Source organism: Lathyrus oleraceus, chromosome 5 (assembly GCF_024323335.1).
Source record: "Lathyrus oleraceus cultivar Zhongwan6 chromosome 5, CAAS_Psat_ZW6_1.0, whole genome shotgun sequence".
Taxonomy (NCBI): Eukaryota; Viridiplantae; Streptophyta; class Magnoliopsida; order Fabales; family Fabaceae; genus Lathyrus; species Lathyrus oleraceus.
Genome location: NC_066583.1, coordinates 541,952,468 through 541,972,991, shown reverse-complemented (window position 1 = coordinate 541,972,991; position 20,524 = coordinate 541,952,468). Strand labels below are relative to the sequence as shown.

Sequence of the window (20,524 nt, the reverse complement as noted above, 5' to 3'; positions counted from 1 at the left end):
CTATAAATACTAAAATGAACACAATGAAACAAACGGACATAAAGATACAACAAAATAACCCAAAAATCTGAAGGGACAAAATAAGAGAAACCCAAACAACTAAAAACAGAATAAGGCTAGATCTCACTCCTCAAGCACCACCATTAACAAAATAGAGAGTCCTAAGAGAGGAACCACTATCACTATCTAATCCCAAAAACAAGACAAACTTTGATCCGTCGTTCGTGAATGTCAGAGTAGTATTCCTATAATTTTTTTTAATAATAAATACATAAGGATAAAAAAAATAATTGGATAAAAAATACATTTTCATTTAACATTATGCAAAAAGAATACAAGTATGGATCTTTGAATCAATGTTTATACTACATCAAAACATAAACCATTATAAAGAGACTTATTCTTTTTCTTCTTGATTTGATCTTTTTTCCTATAATAAAATTGACCAAACCTTTAAATTATTTAAATATCACCCTCTTAGCATTTTTTATTGCAAAATCATTAATAATTTGTTCATAATCAAGGTTCTTAAAAAAAATATTTTCAATTAAAATCAACGCAAGACTATTTAATTTGTCCTGTGACATAGTAGATCTCAAATAAAATTTTAATAATTTTTATTTAGAAAAAACATCTTTCAACAGATGCAACACTAATAGGAATAGTCAATATTATTCAATAAGTTATCCACGCATTAGGAAAATAATTAAAAGTCTTTAAAGAACTCAATATCATATAACTTAATTTTGATTCAACTGTTAAAAGTTCTCTAATAACTTTCAATTCTTCAAACAAAATTTCACTATCAAGATCAAGAAAATCGTCATGTTTTAAACAAGTTTCAAAATGTTTACAACATGTTTTCAAGTCTCTATCAGATAATGATCTAAGCCTTTCAATATTAAACAAGAATCCAAAAATATTTTCATATGTGCTATACTGCTCAAATCTTCTATCAGGTGAGTCAATTGTTTGATCTACAATATATAAGAAATAGTGATTTCGAAAAGACTCTTAAGCAGACTCAAGATTCAGTTGTGCGGGTTAAGAAGAATTTCATCATAGTGTTGTTTTCTACGAATTTAACATTTTTGAATAAACACACATTTCATCATAGTGTTGAAGTAGTGCTTCTCTTACATTTGAAGTTTGAGATTTAATTGCGTATACAGTATAAATATGTTGTAACACTCCAAAAAAATCTTTAGCTTTAGTACAAGAATTTGCAATATCACAAAGTGTCAAGTGAAGGCTATGACAACCACATGGTGTGTATAATGCTCTAGGGTTAACATCTAATAATTTTCTTTGTACACCTTGATATTTACCTTTCATGTTTGATCCATTATCATATCCTTGTTCTCTCACATTATTAATATCTAGACCTAGAATTTTCAACTTATACCAAATAACTTACAGCAAAAAAAAAACTATATCCAATTCTTTTGAATAAATAAGTCAATTTCTATCTTGCTCTTCTCCATTAGAACAATAATGGATAAAACAAGATAATGAGAAATGCCTACCAGAAGTATCTTTAAGAATATATACGAGTATGGTTAATTACATCTAATCCGGACATAGAGGATTTAGCTAAACATCATCATGGTAACATGATTCACAAGAAAATAGAATTGATGAATGAGCATCAACACTGATTTCCCGAGTATTGATGCGTATCCAACTCCGATTCTCCAATTTCTGAGTTTCTCTGAATTTTTGGTGTATTTGGTTCCCAAAGTTGGTGTCTAACCCTAAAAAGATGAAGTGAAGGGACTTTTACACAAAAACAAAAACATAAACCGTGTTAATCCCCATCAAACCGCACTTAGCGCGGATAGAAGACAAAAAGTATCAAATTGTCTTAAGTGGTTGTGCTCAAAATAAATAATTTCCTTGATCATTTTCATGTTTTCATAACTTCAACATAAATTGAAGATTAAACATAAACCAACCTAGTTAAAATAATAGATTGTTGGTCTCATGTGCATATGGTAAACAATGGAAGTTTCTCACTTTTAGGCTTTGATCTAAAGTGATTCAGTCAAAAACATGTAATGCAAAAGAATGTATGGCATGTTATTTGTACATATTACAAGTTTCATATTCATGCTATATTTAGAAAGCATTAAACACATAGCTTACTTTTGCACCATTCTTTTCAAGCTATTATCATTACCACACATTTGCAAGTTGACACAACTAAACTTAAAATTATCACTTTTTGCTTCTTCAAGTGAAACAAGACAATTCTTTGGAACAAAATCCAAAAGGGTATTTTCTAAAAATTAAAATAACTTTAATTTAAACTAAACAACTTAATTAAATAAACCACATTCATTCAAAATATTTTGGCGACATGAAGCATCGCACCAAAATTCTAAAATTCCACATTCTATGAAAGGATGGACCAAGATAAATTAACACAAAATAAGTTTAACAACAATCTAAAAACTTAAGTTAGACAAAAATAACATAAGTCTGAAACAAATCCAAAGATAAAAACTGAAAACTGAAATAACATTTAAAAGGCCAAAAAGGCCATCCATCAATCCTCATCACTTAAATCCTCCTCTTCTTCACTTTCTTCGCTTTCCTCATCTTCTTCCACTGCCCTCTCCGGATAAAATGGCCTGTCCTCGGGCCAATTAGCATGTTGCTGAAAAGAATCTCGAGAAGGAAGACCATGATCAACATGAGGTTCCCTAATCTACAACTGCAACTGATGCATGGAATCATGCATAAACATAAAAGCTCTCAGATTAGCCTCAAGCATATCTAAGTATAAGCACAAGAAACTCTCTCACCAAAAGGTTATTATTGAGAAAGAGGTGTTTGAGTACTAAAAAAGTTGACTACCTTTTTTATATAATACCTCTTTATGTACATGTCATCAAAAACATCATCAATGGTCTCATGAACCACGAATGGAAGAGGAGTACGAGCTCTTTGGCACAACCCCGTGATCAGCCCCGAGAAAGCCAAAGTGCTAGAGTCTTGCTTCTGAATTTATGACCGCTTTCAGCGATCATCTTAATCTCATTAGCAATGACCCTAACAATATCTACATGACTATCATCCAAAATATAGAATAATAGATAAGCATTATCCAAAGGAATAGAGGATGTGTGACTTCTTAGCCTTATGTTGTGGTGATCTTGGCATTCTTAATGGGCAGAAGATTCCATGGTCTTCACAATATTTGTGGAACTCATTTAAAATGAAGTCTCCTCCCCGTTCAGATCTCATGGCCTTAATGGAAATACCACTTTCTTTCTTCACAAGGCTTTTAATTTCTTAAAGTTTTCAAACACTTATGACTTCTCCTTCAAGAAAAAAAACCCACGTTTTTCTAGAATAATCATCAATAAATAGGAGAAAGTATTTACTCTGACCAAAAGAGTTTGGATTGATTGGTCCAGAGACATCGGTGTGTATGAGCTCTAGCAGTTTTGTCGCTCTTGACGTTGATTCCTTTGGAAATAATTTCCGGAATTGCTTCCCAAGTAGACATCTTTCACAGAGTTGGTTTGGGTGGTTTATTCTAGTCTGGGTGGTTTATTCTGTCGAAGTTGAGATGTCTGAATCGTAGATGCCATAGCCACGAAGAGTCGGTATAGTAAGTCTTGAGACACTTTGCAACATCATTTTGTATGTTCAAGAGGAATATTCTATTCTTTGACATTGGCATCTTATCAATCAAGTTATGTCCACAATCTCTTAAGAAAAGACTATGTTCTTTCAAGTGGATGTCATAACCTTTCTCTCATAATCGTCCCAAGCTCAAAATATTATTCTTCATGTTAGGAACATAGTAGACATTGGATATGAATTGCTGACTCTCATTCTTCAAGCGTATAAGAACTTTACCTTTGCCTTTCACTAGTATCTTTGAGTCATCTCCAAATGAGACATTGTCAGTTGTCGCTTCATTGATCTCTACGAACATGCTTCGATCGCCACGCATGTGGTTTCTTGCACCGGTGTCAAGGTACCACTTGTTTGTTTTCTCTTCAACCTTGTTTTGGCACGCAAGCAGCAAGGTTTCTTTTCGTCTATAAATTTATCTTTCTCCGCAACCTTCTTCGAGAATCTACACTCAGATGTATAATAACTGGTCTTGTTGCAATTGAAGCGCTTGATTTGTGATTTGTCACACCTCGACCATGACTTTCCTCTTCCATGACCTCTTGTTTCTTATGGATTCTAACTTATTTCTCCATTGTTAGAGTAGTTTTTGTACCGCCCTTTCCTTCTCCTCCATGTCCTCGTCCATGCCCACGATCTTGGCCACGACCTCGTCCTCTTTGGCTCTTGTAATTCGCATAGTTTGTTCCCTTTACGTTGAATTGAAGTAGTTGCTCCATAGTCTCTTTTTGTTTAATTTTTCTCTTTTGTTTTTCTTCGTATGCTTGTAAGGAACCCATGAGTTGCTCAATAGCCATGGTCTTTAAATCCCTGTTTTCTTCAATGTTGGTAACAATGAAGTCAAACCTTGGAGTTAAAGTGCGAAGCATTTTCTCCATGACTTTCACCTCATCAACATCTTCACCATTTCTTTTAAGTTGATTGACTAAAGTTAATACTCGAGAAAAATAATCAGAAATTGACTCAGACTCTTGCATAAATAAATGTTTAAAGTCACCTCTAAGAGTTTGAAGACGAATGTTTTTCACCTGTTCCACTCCTTTGTTGCAAGTTTGAAGTTTGTCCCATGCTCTTGTGGACGTCTTTGCGTTGGAGATCTTCTCAAATGTATCTTCATCGACCGATTGATAAATGAGGAAGAGAGCTTTCTTGTCTCTCTTTCTTGACTCCTTCAATGTCTCCTTTACACTTTGGCTTAATAAGGCTTCATCTTGCTCCTTGAAGCCTTTCTCAACGATATCCCACATATCTTGAGCTTCTAGTAGTTCCTTCATCTTGATACTTCAATTTTCATAGTTGTTCTTTGTGAGCATCGACATTTGGAAAGGGAAACCTCCATTCGCCATTTTTTGAGGACCTTGAAGCTCTGATGCTACATTGTTATAAATAAAGCCTTTTTGTGTTTAGGGAAAATGTGCGGGAATATTAGAGACTTGAATAGAAACTTGATAGATAGGAGAATTATTTACGGAAGAGAGAATTGTGTATTTTTGCTTGATACAAAAGTGTACGATTACATCTCTATTTATAGTACTCTAAGAAGAATTCTAGACACACTAATTCTAGAAAATTATCAACTCTTGAAATTCAAAAAGTATTCTAGAAAATATTACAACCCTAAGAAATATCTAGATACTCCTAATATTACAAGAGTTTTCTAAAAACATTATCCAAAATGAACTAAACCCTAAAATCAAATTAAAAGATTAGGCACACATCAAGTATAAACCTAATAGTTATTTGATATTTGTAAAATATTTACCTATGAAGTGAACTTCCTTAAAATTGTTAAACATGCTAACATTACCATAATTATCAAATGTTCTTATCTCCCTTATTAATCTTATAAACTTATCATTCACAAAATTAATATATTTATAAACTCTAAATATAACTTTAATTATTTTTAAAAAATTACATCCGCGCAATGCCATTGGTCATATTCTAGTTTATATTATTTTAGATGTAGATAGTAAGTGTTGTGAAGAAAGGTCATAATTAATCTTATTGTATGAGATTAATTATGGTATACCATTGAATCAATTATAATAACAGAAACGATATGCTTACGCTTGCTTTATGAATGATGTAAAAAATTTCTTCTATTGAATATTGATCTTGAAAAAAGAAAATGATCATGACTTGTATGACAAATTAAAGAGTCTTTCACTACAAAGAAAATGTCTGGTACCCATAGCCACTTTAAATTGTTTTGTCTACTCGTCATTAGAATTAAATTTATATTTTAAGTTATTATTAATTATTATATTATTATATTTTTTAAGAAAATTATTTTTAATTTATCGCTATCTCAAACCTCAAAATTATTATAGTATGAGTTTTTTTTACAGAATTATACTTTTATTTCTTTCAAAAACTATCTCAAACTTCAAAAACTGTGAAATTTTTTCGAATTCCTGAATCGTTGAAAACGCAATTTCCATTTATATTATTAATTATTTTTAATGACAAAGCTACATATTAATAAATCAGGGAATGAAAATACCAATACATTACAAAAATGAGATTAGCAAGTACTATAAATACTAAAATGAACACAATGAAACAAACGGACATAAAGATACAACAAAATAACCCAAAAATCTGAAGGGACAAAATAAGAGAAACCCAAACAACTAAAAACAGAATAAGGCTAGATCTCACTCCTCAAGCACCACCATTAACAAAAGAGAGATTCCTAAGAGAGGAACCACTATCACTATCTAATCCCAAAAATAAGACAAAATTTTGATCTGCTATTGGTTAATGTCAAAGTCGCTCCTTTGAATTTGGGTGTTTTGGGCGAATCAAAAGAGTGGTATCCCTATAATTTTTTTTTTTATAATAAATACATAAGGATAAAAGAAATAATTGGATAGAAAACACATTTTCATTTAACATTGTGCAAAAAAAATACAAGTATGAATCTTTGAATCAATGTTTATACTACATAAAAACATAAACCATTATAAAGAGACTTATTCTTCTTCTTCTTCTTGATTTGATCTTTTTTCCTATAACAAAATTGACCAAACCTTTAAATTATTTAAATATCACCCTCTTAGCATTTTTTGTTGCAAAATCATTAATAATTTGTTCATAATCAAGGTTCTTCAAAAAAAATATTTTCAATTAAAATCAACGCAAGACTATTTAATTTGTCTTGTTACATAGTAGATCTCAAATAAAATTTTAATAATTTTAATTTAGAAAAACTTATTTCAACAGATGCAACACTGATAGGAATACTCAATATTATTCTATAAGTTATGCACGCATTAGGAAAATAATTAAAAGTCTTTAAAGAACTCAATATCATATAACTTGATTTTGATTCAACTGTTAAAACTTCTCTAATAACTTTCAATTCTTTAAACAAAATTTCACCATCAAGATCAAAAAAATCGTCATGTTTTAAACAAGTTTCAAAATGTTTACAACATGCTTTCAAGCCTATCAGATAATGATCTAAGCCTTTCAATATTAAACAAGAATCCAAAAATATTTTCATATGTGCTATACTGCTCAAATCTTCTATCAGGTGAGCCAATTGTTTGATCTACAATATATAAGAAATAGTGATTTCAAAAAGACTCTTAAGCAGACTCAAGATTTAGTTGTGCTGGTTAAGAAGAATTTCATCATAGTGTTGTTTTCTACGAATTTGACGTTTTTGAATAAACACACATTCAATATCCATTTAATTCTCAATCTTTTCAGCACTAGCCTTAGCAATTACAAATCCAGATTCTCTATATTTAAGGGTAAAACTGTCCTTACTATTGAGAAGTAAGTAATTTTACCCTTTGGATGTTTAAGGGTCATCGTAGGGTCATCGATAGGTCATTGAAGGCAACAGTTGTAAGGATACCTTAGCATTCGAAGGGACGATCATCATTTAACCGTAGGCTACACCGAAGGGTCATCGAGGGACAAAATCATATATTCGAAGGCAACATCCGAGGGACTATGATTTATTTTAAAGGGACATGATGATTTAATCGAAGGGTCTTTGCTAAGGGTATCCCCACATTCGCGGGACATGACCGTAATACCGTAATATCGTAAGGCAATAAAGAGAGGTCCAAGATCACATATTTAGAGGCCGTATTTTACAATCGATTAGGTAATTAGGATGAATCTCCACATTAAAATTAATACATTAAAAATAATACATTAAAATTAATACATTAAAAATAATACATTAAAATTAATACATTAAAATTAATTATTAAAATTAACACATTAAAATTAATTATTAAAATTAACACATTAAAATTTATTAAGCAATTTAGGGTGAGCCTCCACAAGGGTATCCCACAAATAAAGTGGAAGACCTAACGGCGATCTTTTTCTGGGACATATGAACCTTTGCAAAATTCAGCAAACGGGTTAGCATACCAAATCAGGATGCAATCAAGAGTTGCACCAAAGCAGTAATAGTATCAGGTAAACAGAGCATGGTTATGATAAAACAGGTCAGATGGGCAAAAATCAAAACAGAGCGAAAAAACAACGGCATTCATTACAACAATTCAAGGTATCCGGGCATACTTAAGTCCACATGCAAAACCTCAAATATATTTATGCATTCAATTATGGTATCACATGTGAATTCGGAACATAAAGCGGCGATAGTAACGCAAACCTGTTTGCAATTGAATTGCAACCTTGAATTGGCCGATCGGATCGAATTGAGCGATGCCGCCGGCTTTTCCTTCAGGATTTCCTTTAGGATTACTCGGAATAAGTTAAACAGTAGTCCTGAACACTCCACCACAAGCCGGTAGGATTTGTTCTTGGATTCTTCAAATAAACGACAAATTAAAACGAAGGAAATAAACTAGACCCTAACGTAAGGTTAGATCCGGTAAAAAGGTACACAATAGTTTCCGTTGTAGAAACTATGGTGCGAAAAGAATTAACTAAATGCTAAAAGGAAATAGGAAATTGCAAGGGAAATAGTGTAGAACTCGTAGGAAAAACAATGCATAAGCTGCTGGAAAAGAAAATATGCAAAAGTGAAAACGACAAAGGAAAAAAATGTGGAAAAGCTTCCGGGCCTCTTTAGGTTTTCAAAGTGGCTATTTATATTGGTGTCATTAAGTAACTGCCTGCTGCCAAAAGGTCTTCAACGTGGCTAATTGCATGCCGTGGATATAGGGCCCAACACTCCTCAACGTCTCTTCAAGTCTCTGAGGCGTTACTTGCGCCCAAAAAGTAGGGGGATGGTGTGACGTTCGTCACACCATGTGTGACGCTCGTCACAAGGCTGTTTTGCGTGACGCTCGTCACGCCCTCTGTGACGTCCGTCACAGGCACAGCATTTGTGTCTTGCGCTTTGGGCTGGGCTTTGCTATTTGGTTCGTTTTCTCTCCTTTTTGCACCTCTTTTCCTCCATTTTTACTTGTGCTTCCAAATAAGCCACCTGAGACAAATAGGAAGAAAATACCGCGTAATATCTAATAATATAAAGTGAACTGAAATAAATAATGATAAAATTCAATTGAACTAAGTCCTAAAATATAATTTCATGTTATCACTAGGCGAGCGTGTAGCGAACAGGCCAGTTTGGGTCATTCGTGAGCTGGGCCTTCGTTCCTTTAAGATCAGTGTCATAAAAATGAGTCGGAGTGCCCTGAAAAATGTCTTGAAATATTAATGGGCAAATTTTGGGGTATGACAGCTGCCCCTGTTCAATATTCTTGAACCGAGAGAGTCAGAATGGTATGTACGCCATTCGTGGTCTGGAGGTGGAAGATTATTGAACACTTAGAACGCCCCAAAAATTTGCACTTGTCAATTAGTCAGTCTTGATGGAGATGGGCTTAAAGATGCCATCTAGGAAGTTTGATGATGAGAGCTTTAGAGTGCATCGTACGTTAGAAGATATCTGAAGTCATGGGTGTCACTGGGTCATACGCTAGACCGTATAGTGGGTCATTCATTAGGCCGTCGACCTCCCTGGGGAGTTAGAATGGGTCATACGCCGCTGGAGATAACAGGTCAGAATGGATCATACGCTAGATCGTATCTGAGCTGCAGAATGGGCCGTCTGTCAGGCTGTATCTGACGAAAAGTAGTCGTACGCTAGACTACACCTCAGAATGTACCGTATGCTAGGTGTTATCTGAGGAAAGAACGTCCAAATGGGTCGTATGCTAGACCGTATCAGATTTGTTGGAGGAGTCGTATGCTGCACCGAATCAGGATGAGATAAGAATCCGAATGAGTCATACACTGCTGGGGATAAAGGATCAGAATGGATCGTACGCTAGATCGTATCTGAGTTACAGAACGAGCCGTCCGTTAGGCTGTATCGTTACTGGGGGTGAAGGATCAGAATGGATCGTATGCTAGATCGTATCTGAGTTGTAGACTGAGCCGTCCGTTAGGCTGTACCTGATGATGAAGGGGGGTAGTCATACGCTAGACTACACTTCAGAATGTACCGTACGCTAGGTAGCATTTGAGGAGATGAAGGTCTAACTTGGTCATACATTAGACTGTATCTGAGCGGAATGAAGGTCTAACTTGGTCGTATATTAGACTGCATTTGAGCCGCATTTGAAGGTCTAACTTGGTCGTATATTAGACTGCATTTGAGCCGCATTTGAAGGTCTAACTTGGTCGTACATTAGACTGTATTTGAGCCGAATCTGAGGACTTGAAGGTCTAACTTGGTCGTACATTAGACTGTCACTGAGCAGAATCTGAGGGCTTGAAGGTCTAACTTGGTCGTACATTAGACTGTATTTGATGACTGGAAGGTCTAACTTGGTCGTACATTAGACTGTATTTGATGACTGGAAGGTCTAACTTGGTCGTACATTAGACTGTATTTGATGACTGGAAGGTCTAACTTGGTCGTACATTAGACTGTATTTGATGACTGGGAGGTCTAACTTGGTCGTACATTAGACTGTATTTGAGTGGTTGAAGATCAGAATGGATCGTACGCTAGATCGTATCTGAGTTGAAAGAGTCATATGTCGAGCTGAATCAGAATGAACCGTACGCTAGGCTATATCTGATAGTATTTGTATATGTTGTATTTGCAATAAATGTCTGGGAGGTACTTATAGATGCCACCGTTAGGGAGATGTCAGAATGAATGTTGACACGGAGTATATCTGAAAGATGTATCTGAAGAAGAAAGTAGTCGTACGCTAGACTGCACCTCGGAATATACCGTACGCTAGGCAGTATCTGAGGGATATAGTTAAATCTTGAATGTAATAGATAAAGATGCCCGTCTGAATGGACCTTTGTTTTGATTGTGTCAGGAGGATAATTAACCTGAAAAATAAAGTTAGCTTCATGCCATGTCATGATGCATGAGATGCAAGTGTTGTATGCATGCGAAATGATGTAATGAGTGAATTATGCATTTGGAATAAATGAGAGCATTGTATACATGTATATGTTATGAAATGATGTAATGTATATGATGCGGAACGAAAATTGTATGTAGGTATGTGATGTGAAATGATGTAATGAATGCACTATGTGTCTGAAACGTTCTTCCAGGGGACTCTACTGGGAAAATAAATCTCAGTCTTCTGGTCGGAGATATTCATATTGGTGACCCTTCCTTAGCTAGGGGTATTTGACTTTTATCCGATGGCAAAAGCATTCGACAGAGCCTGGCTGGGGATAGAAGAGATGCCCAATATGTCTGATGATGCCGACCTCTGCTGGGAAATAGCTGGTTCTTGTTGGGGAATAGAATTAGCAACGGATCCATTGGAAAGCGTGATTAGACCTTCTCCTCGATCCTAAAGTCTTTTCGTAATTGCTATTGCCATTTTAGGCATGCATTTTTTTTTGTAAACATTGATCATATTCAAATGCATATATCAATTCAAGTTAAATCAATGGACGTTTACGCAAACAAAACAGAGAAAGTAAAACAAAAGCATCTTTTTGGAAATGAAATTGTATTGATTTTGAAAGAGGGCCTATAAATAGGCAATTTGAGTATAAGGAGACAGAAATCCTAGTAAGAGGAAATTGTCAGGCAAGCAAAGAGAAAGCTATGCAGAAAAAGTCCTATCGATTCTAATTCCACCACTGTCATTATGTCTTCAAGCATCTCATCTCCTGCTGTCGGATAGAAGTGATTGGCTTGTTCAGTCCCTTGAACTTGGTTGAAGCAGACAGAGAACGGGGCATAGTCATACGCTTTAATCCCTAATTTTTGCCTGGACCGCCTTTTCAGGTTTTCAATCCACCAGGATACCCCTTTTTGCCCAAGCCGCCTTTTCAGGTTTTCGACTTGCCGGGTGTACATTTTTTATGTTTATCCCTAATTTTTGCCCGAACCCTTTTGGTTCGCCGGGATGCCCTTACTTTTGCCTAGGTATGTCGACCTAGCGGGTCTCTTTTATGCGTAGTATTTTTTGACTATGTCTGCGTTCACGGGATGCGGGAAGTCTTCGCCATCCATCGTAGCAAGTATCATGGCTCCACCAGAGAATACTTTCTTAACTACAAATGGCCCTTCGTATGTGGGAGTCCATTTGCCTCTGGGATCACCTTGTGGTAGCGTGATGCGCTTTATCACCAAGTCGCCGATTTGATACACCTGTCTCTTGACTCTTTTGTTAAATGCCTGGGTCATGCGCTTCTGATATATCTGTCCATGACACACAGCCGCAAGTCTCTTCTCATCGATCAAGTTTATCTGGTCGAGTCGAGTCTGAATCCATTCATCTTCATCTAAGCCCGCCTCTTTCATGATTCTTAGAGAGGGAATCTGAACTTCCACTGGTAAAACGGCTTCCATTCCGTAGACTAAAGAGAAAGGAGTTGCTCCTATCGAAGTGCGTACTGAAGTGCGATAACCGTGAAGAGCAAACGGTAACATCTCATGCCAGTCTTTGTACGTCACCGTCATCTTTTGTATGATCTTCTTGATATTCTTATTAGCAGCTTCTACAGCGCCATTCATCTTTGGTCGGTACGGAGAAGAGTTATGGTGTTTTACGTTGAACTGCGTGCAGAGTTCAGTAATCATCTTGTTGTTCAAATTAGTACCATTGTCAGTGATAATTCTTTCAGGGATGCCATACCGACAAATGAGATTATTCCTGATGAATCGTGCCACCACATTCTTGGTGACAGAAGCAAATGAGGCGGCCTCTACCCACTTAGTAAAGTAATCAATAGCGACAAGGATGAAGCGATGTCCATTAGAAGCAGTAGGTTTAATCTCCCCAATCATATCAATGCCCCACATTGCAAAGGGCCAAGGTGCGGTCAACACGTTCAATGGAGCAGGAGGTGCATGTACTTTATCCGCATATATCTGGCACTTGTGACAGGTTCTGGAGTGATGGTGGCAATCAGCTTCCATGGTAGACCAATAATACCCTGATCTCAGAATCTTCTTGGCCATCGTATGTCCACTAGAATGAGTCCCGAAAATACCGTTGTGCATATCTTCCATAATCTCTTCTGCTTCCTTTCTATCCACACAGCGAAGCAAAGTTGAGTCATGATTACGTTTGTATAATACTCCATTACTCAAAAAGAATTTAGCCGAGAACTTCCTCAGGAATTTTCTATCATTGATAGATGCCCTCTCAGGGTACTCCTGGGTTTCTAAATATCTTTTTACTTCGTGGAACCAAGGTTTTTCCCGTACTCCCTCGGTGTTAAGTTCATAACAGTATGCCGGTTCATCTAGTCGCTCAATGGTGATCCTGGGAGCTTCATTGTCCCATCTGACTCTGAACATAGATGACATGGTAGCTAATGCGTCTGCCAACTGATTCTCTTCTCGTGGGATATGTTCGAATGTTATCTCTTCAAAGTATGGGATTAATGTCATCACCCGTTCTCGGTAAGGGATGAGATTCGGATGCTTAGTGTCCCATTCTCCTTTGATCTGACTGATTACTAATGTTGAGTCTCCGTACACACTCAAAAACTTGACCCGCCGGTCTATAGCAGCCTTGAGTCCCAAAATACATGCTTCATACTCAGCCATATTATTGGTACAATGAAAACATAGTCTAGCAGTGAAAGGCGTATGGTAACCCTCGGGAGAGATGATTACCACACCAACACCATTGCCCAATGCATTAGAAGATCCATCAAAAACCATAGTCCATCGGGATCCCCATTCGGGTCCTTCATCCGGTCTAGGTTTTTCATAATCAGTGACAAGCATGACATCCTCATCTGGAAACTCAAAATTCATAGATTGGTAATCGTCCACCGCTTGATGAGCCAAATGATCAGCTAGCACGCTTCCTTTGATTGCTTTCTGGGTAGTATACTGGATATCGTACTCTGTTAGAATCATCTGCCATCTTGCTATTCTTCCGGAGAGAGCGGGTTTCTCAAATATGTATTTGATAGGATCCATCTTAGAAATCAATAAAGTGGTATGATTCAACATGTATTGTCTTAGTCGGCGAGCAGCCCAGGCCAAAGCACAGCAAGTTCTCTCGAGCAGTGAGTATCTTGTTTCACAGTCGGTAAACTTTTTGCTAAGGTAGTATATGGCATGCTCTTTTCGACCAGACTCGTCATGTTGCCCCAACACACACCCCATTGAATTTTCTAACACGGTCAAATACATGATTAGAGGTCTTCCTTCAACCGGTGGCATCAGGATCGGAGGTTCTTGAAGATATTTCTTGATTTTGTCAAAAGCTTCTTGACATTCCTCATTCCATATCATCTCTTGATTTTTCCTCAGTAATTTGAAAATGGTTTTGCAAGTGGCGGTCAAATGGGAGATAAATCGGGCAATGTAGTTCAACCGTCCCAAGAAACCTCTGACTTCTTTATCCGTACGGGGAACTGGCATTTCTTGAATAGCTCTCACCTTGGCCGGGTCGACCTCAATTCCTTTACCACTGACAATAAAACCCAAGAGTTTACCGGATCTTACTCCAAAGGTGCATTTGTTCGGGTTCAATCTCAACTTGTATTTCTTCAACCTCTCGAACAGTTTGTATAAATGATCGAGATGTTCCTCCTCAGTATGAGATCTGGCTATCATGTCATCCACATACACTTCTATTTCATGATGGATCATATCATGGAACAAAACCACCATAGCACGCTGGTACGTTGCCCCTGCATTCTTCAAACCAAATGGCATTACTTTATAACAGAACGTGCCCCATTGCGTCACAAACGTAGTTTTCTCCATGTCTTCAGGCGCCATCTTAATTTGGTTGTAACCTGAGAATCCATCCATGAATGAGAATACCTTGTGTTGAGCGGTGTTATCTACCAGAACATCAATGTGCGGAAGTGGAAAGTCATCCTTGGGACTCGCTTTATTCAGGTCTCGGTAATCTACACACATTCGCACCTTACCATCCTTCTTTGGCACTGGTACCACATTAGCAACCCATTGAGGATAAGAAGTAACAGCCAGAAAACCTGCATCAAATTGTTTTATCACCTCGGCTTTGATTTTCTCAGACATTTCAGGACGCATGCGACGAACCTTTTGCTTAACAGGACGACATTCTTCCCTCGTTGGCAGTCGATGCACTACTATATCAGTATCCAATCCGGGCATGTCTTCATAAGACCAGGCAAAGATCTCTACATAGTCATGTAACATCTGAATCAATCTTTCTTTGACACTGTTTTCCAAGCCTGCTCCTATTTTGACTTCTCTCTTGTCCACTTCAGTACCCAGGTTTACAATTTCGATTGACTCTTCATGCGGCTGTATAGTCCTCTTTTCCTGTAGTAAGAGTCTGGCAAGTTCTCCAGGTACTTCACAATCTTCCTCACTTCCATCCTCGGCTTGGTAGATCGGATTTTCAAAGTCATAATGAACAGTAGTAGAACTATTGTCAACAGGATCCAGAGTGGGTATGGATCTGCAATTCGTTACGTGAGTGTGTGTAAGAAAACATAGCTCGTTTGGAAGATGACAGAAAAGATAAAGAGCGCAATATTTGAATGCAAAAAGTCCATTGATTTATTGAATATGAATATGCTTATGAGGATGACAAAACCCTTAACAAATTAGCTATTGTGCCGCGGGTATAGACACAACGCTTGGAGAAGTTCAATTGTAAAAACAAAAATTTGCAACACCAAAATAGAAAATAACAATTACTCCTGACTAAAGGAAATCGGGATAGTGTCTTCAGCCTTCCAATTATTGAGTCTGTCGCCAATTGTTGGGAAAATCCAGCTATCCAGGTCGCAATCGCTGTCAGCGTCTTCTACAGCATTAATTTGACTCTTGGCAGAGCTGAACCCCAGGCCAAATTTGTCAGACTTGTACGGTACGTCGATCAATTGACCCCAGCCAGTACGACCACCATCTTCAACCACGGCTTGAGCGTCCCTCAGGGAAATCATAGCAGGAGGAGTCCGAATAACCTTGGGCACACCGGAAGTTGGCTTAAGGACAGGATTGGTCGGAGGAACTACTTCAAACGACTGACAAGGAGTCTCAGTGAATTCACCATCCATCTCGACGTATCTGAAGGTATGCACACTACTGACAATGTACTCTTCTTCTCCACACACGGTGACAATTTTATCCTCTGTGGGATATCTCAACTTTTGATGGAGAGATGAAGCTACAGCACCTGCCCCATGAATCCAAGGGCGTCCCAATAAGCAGGAATAGGCAGGACGAATGTTCATTACATGGAAGGTAGTGTTGAAGACTTGCGGTCCTATCTTGATAGGAAGGACTACTTCGCCATGGACAACACTCTTCGCACCATCGTAAGCACGCACCACAATGTCACTAGGTTTCAGTTCAATGCTTTTACAATCCAGCTTATCCAGCACAGCTGTCGGCAGCACATTCAGGGAAGAGCCATTATCGATCAACACATGAGACAAAGTGATTCCCCTACACTCAATGGAGATATGCAGGGCTTTATTGTGATTCTTTCCTGCTGGTGTCAGGTCAGTATCAGAAAAGCCTAGGCCATTGTCAACAGTCAGGTTGGCAACATAGTTTTCAAACTGATCGGCGGATGTCTCCTGAGGTACATGAGCGGTCCTTAGGAATTTTACCAATGCATTGGCATGAGATTCGGAAGATAACAATAAGGATAGCATTGAAATTTTAGACGGAGTATGCCCCAGTTGTTCTACCACGTCAAAATCGCTCTTGCGAATGATTTTCAGCACTTCTTCCATTTCTTGTTTGGCACCATCCTCAGTAGTAACTTCAACCGGTGTCTCTGACTGAGAAGGATTGACTGGTTCCTTTCCTCGAGTTTCAAGGACAGGAGGTGAGATTTCTGGAGAGAAGATCCTTCCGCTTCGAGTAATTTTACTAGTCCCAACAATGCCACTAGTATTAGCAGCATTATCCACTTGCTTCACACCATGGACGTAAACATCACCGCCATAATTCCACGGAATAGCTTTGCTTGAGGAATACGGGATCGGGCCAGGTGCAGTGATGATGAGGGGAGCAATCCTGGGCTCAGCAGTAATCTTCACAGGCGCCCTAGTAGCGGTAATCTTCACTGGAACTTTGGACCTAGCAATCACAGATATTTCTTCAATAGGGTTTTCCGCCTTAGGAATCCTTTCGAAGAGAACTGTACGATCGTCCATCAGCCGTTGAATACCATTCTTCAATTTCAAACAGTCCTCGGGCCGGAGTATGCAGAGATTGCAATCTTCAGCACAACCTGGAAATAAACCAGCTTGCAATAAATTCCTCTTTATGATCGGGAGAGGAGATGTTAAGTCCGCCACATTGGAAATGTGAGAATCGTCATCCATAGCATTAACAGTCTTGTCATGGTTAGGCATAGGAGCAGTGATGACATTAGGAGTCTCCGGAGGCTCAAACTCAATTTCTCCAGCTTCGATCATATCCTGAATCTTATTCTTCAATGACCAGCAATCGTTTGTATCATGCCCGGGGCTATCGGAGTGATATGCACACCTGGCATTGGGGTTATAACGAGAAGAAGTAGTGTTGGGATTCGTAGGAGGATCTCTGAGGGTGATCAAATTTGCCTTTAGCATTCCCTGCAGTGCCTGTGCCAAGGTCATATTGATCCTGGTGAACTGCCTTCTTGGCCGGTCTTGTTTGGGCTGGAAATTTTGAGATGGTGGTGCTGCAATCGTAACTGCTCCAATGTCGTGGTCACGGTTTTTCTTGTTACGACCCTTTTGACCGTACACAGCATTTGATTCATTCCTCCCCTGATAGGACCTTTTAGTACTTGCAGAGGCAGCCGCCTGTATCTTTCCACTTCGGATGCCGCTTTCAACACGTTCACCTGTTAATATAAGTTCAGTGAAACCTGATGAAGAACTTCCCAGTAGATGGCTGTAGAATGGGCCGGTCAGTGTGCCCATGAACATGTCCACCAATTCTCTGTCAGTCATAGGGGGTTTGACTCTGCCAGCCAAATCTCTCCACTTTTGAGCATATTTTTTAAAGCTTTCTTTAGATCCCATAGTCATATTCTGCAACTGTAGCCGAGTAGGCGCTAGTTCAGAATTATACTGGTACTGTTTATAGAAAGCAGTTGCTAAATCAGTCCATGTGTGGATGTCAGAGCTCTCGAGCTGATAATACCACTCCAATTGTGTGCCAGACAGACTCTCTTGGAAGAAATGGATCCATAGCTTCTTGTCAGTGGTATGCGGCTGAATCTTTCTCACATAAGCTCTCAGATGCATCTGAGGACAAGACGCACCATCGTACTTAGTGAAAGTGGGGATTTTGAATTTGCGAGGAATGGTCACATCGGAGACCAGACCCAAACTTTCGAAATCCAGACCGGGCGCCTTCTGACCCTCCATAACTAGCATACGTTCTTCCAGCAACTTGTACTTGCCATCTTTTGGAGAGTACTGTTCATTCTCGTAATCTTCATCGTCATCCTCAGGGTTGAAAGGATCAGCATTCTCATCTTCTGAATCTGTCTCTGTTTCCTCTTCTTGATCCTTCGGAATTCTGATTTTGATTCCCGCAGCCTGTCCTTTAAGCCTTCTTCCCGGGTTAATGTAACTCACAGCTTTCTTGTCTTTCTTTTTCTCGAGCAAGAGAGCTTTCAGTTCCTCCTGCCCCCTGGATAAGTTCAAGATCATCTCCTGGAGTTGAGCATTCTGAGCATGGAGATCCTTGACAGTTTGTTCGAGGTCCATTTTTCTGTGTGGAGGAAAACCGTGAGAACACTGATCCCTTTAGAGTACCTGTTATGCTATGTTATGCTATGCAATGCATGAAATGTTTTCAAGGCCTTTTGGAATTTAACTTTGCATAAACTACCGAAAAGGGAAACTTTTTTTTTGTTTTTTTTTTTGTTTTTTTTTTGTTTTTTTTTTGTTTTTTTTTTCATACAAAACAGAGCAAAGTTAAATCCCTAAGTCCTTGAAATGGTTAGTACAATGTTATGATGTCATGATGTTATGATGTTATGATGTTATGAGGTTAAATAAATAACAAGCACAAGCAAGTCACACAACCATCATTTCTAGGTTTTAAGGCTTGCATGAGTTCCATAGGTAAGTACCCTCCCCACTGAAGTTTAGTTGGTTCAACCTGTCCTAGAATAGTAACCGGGTTCTAAAAGGATCTCCAATCATTGACCTTCCTTCAAGTCCACTTCAGTGCAACACCAAGTGGTTGACCGAAGCTTCCCTAAAGTCCAATCTCAAAGAGTGTAGTATCGAGTCTCAACCAACCCCAGTCGGAACCGAAGTCAGTTATCTCACTACTTTCTAATGGCTAGGATGAGTCAATTAGGGTTCTAAAGGTCTGGTTAATGCTTTGATGACACCACGCGAATGCCAAATTTTTCCTCAAGTAAACATGAGGAACATCAGGACAACCAAAGTGTCACATTAACCGTAGCCATCATTTTAACCATTCCAGTATACGCCGGATAGTCGCGATGATCTATTGCTACTTACCTAAGGTACACTAGATCCGGGTGTAGGATCTTTCACTCAAAAATACCCAAGCAATCCCTTAAAAGTAAATCAGACAATTTGGAATAAGTGATCTTGTTTTTAAGGTAACCTCTCTTTTTAAAGTTTCCCCAGCAGAGTCGCCAGTTCTGTCATACGGTGAACTGACTTGGGGTATTTTGCTTTTTATCGCAATGTCGCGGATAGCAAGAGTCGCCACCGACTTTTCTTTTATCCAATAAGGAAAGGTGGAAAAGAACAGGAAAGACCTCAATAGATTTTGGGTTCGGGAGGTACATTATACAAAGGGAAGGTATTAGCACCCTTTGTATCCATGGTTATCCATGGGCTCTTAATTGCTGGATCACTTATATTTTTGTCTGAAAAAAGTGTTCGTGAATTGCTAAAAAATGTTTCGAAAAGAGAGTTAACTTTGTAATGATTCTCGTATGAATGTATACAAAGTATTTATCTCGTTTGATTTTGAAAACGGTTTAGAAAAATATAACTCGGTAATGATTCTAGTATGAATGTATACCAAGTGGTGATTTTCCAAAAGAGGTTTTGAAAGGTGTGAGGTGTTGAAAATATTTTAGGTTATGATCCAGTAATTGAGAGTTATACCTTCCTAAAGTCGTTATGAACGTTTCCTATCCTTATGAGGGTAAAACTGTCCTTACTATTGAGAAGTAAGTAATTTTACCCTTTGGATGTTTAAGGGTCATCGTAGGGTCATCGATAGGTCATTGAAGGCAACAGTTGTAAGGATACCTTAGCATTCGAAGGGACGATCATCATTTAACCGTAGGCTACACCGAAGGGTCATCGAGGGACAAAATCATATATTCGAAGGCAACATCCGAGGGACTATGATTTATTTTAAAGGGACATGATGATTTAATCGAAGGGTCTTTGCTAAGGGTATCCCCACATTCGCGGGACATGACCGTAATACCGTAATATCGTAAGGTAATAAAAAGAGGTCCAA

The 20,524-nt window shown here is 38.2% G+C and overlaps 1 protein-coding gene across 1 annotated transcript; it reads right to left on the bottom strand.

Annotated features, from left to right (window-relative positions):
* Positions 1-4,211: 4,211 nt before the first annotated feature.
* Positions 4,212-4,922, bottom strand: LOC127081957 (uncharacterized). Its single transcript, XM_051022185.1, has one exon. It carries the CDS (start codon positions 4,920-4,922, stop codon positions 4,212-4,214), a length of 711 nt encoding a protein of 236 aa, XP_050878142.1.
* Between the last annotated feature and the right edge of the window lie 15,602 nt (positions 4,923-20,524).

Excerpts from the sequence above, each read along its gene's own strand:
- LOC127081957 (XM_051022185.1), bottom strand. The coding sequence starts at position 4,922 with ATGAAGGAACTACTAGAAGCTCAAGATATGTGGGATATCGTTGAGAAA.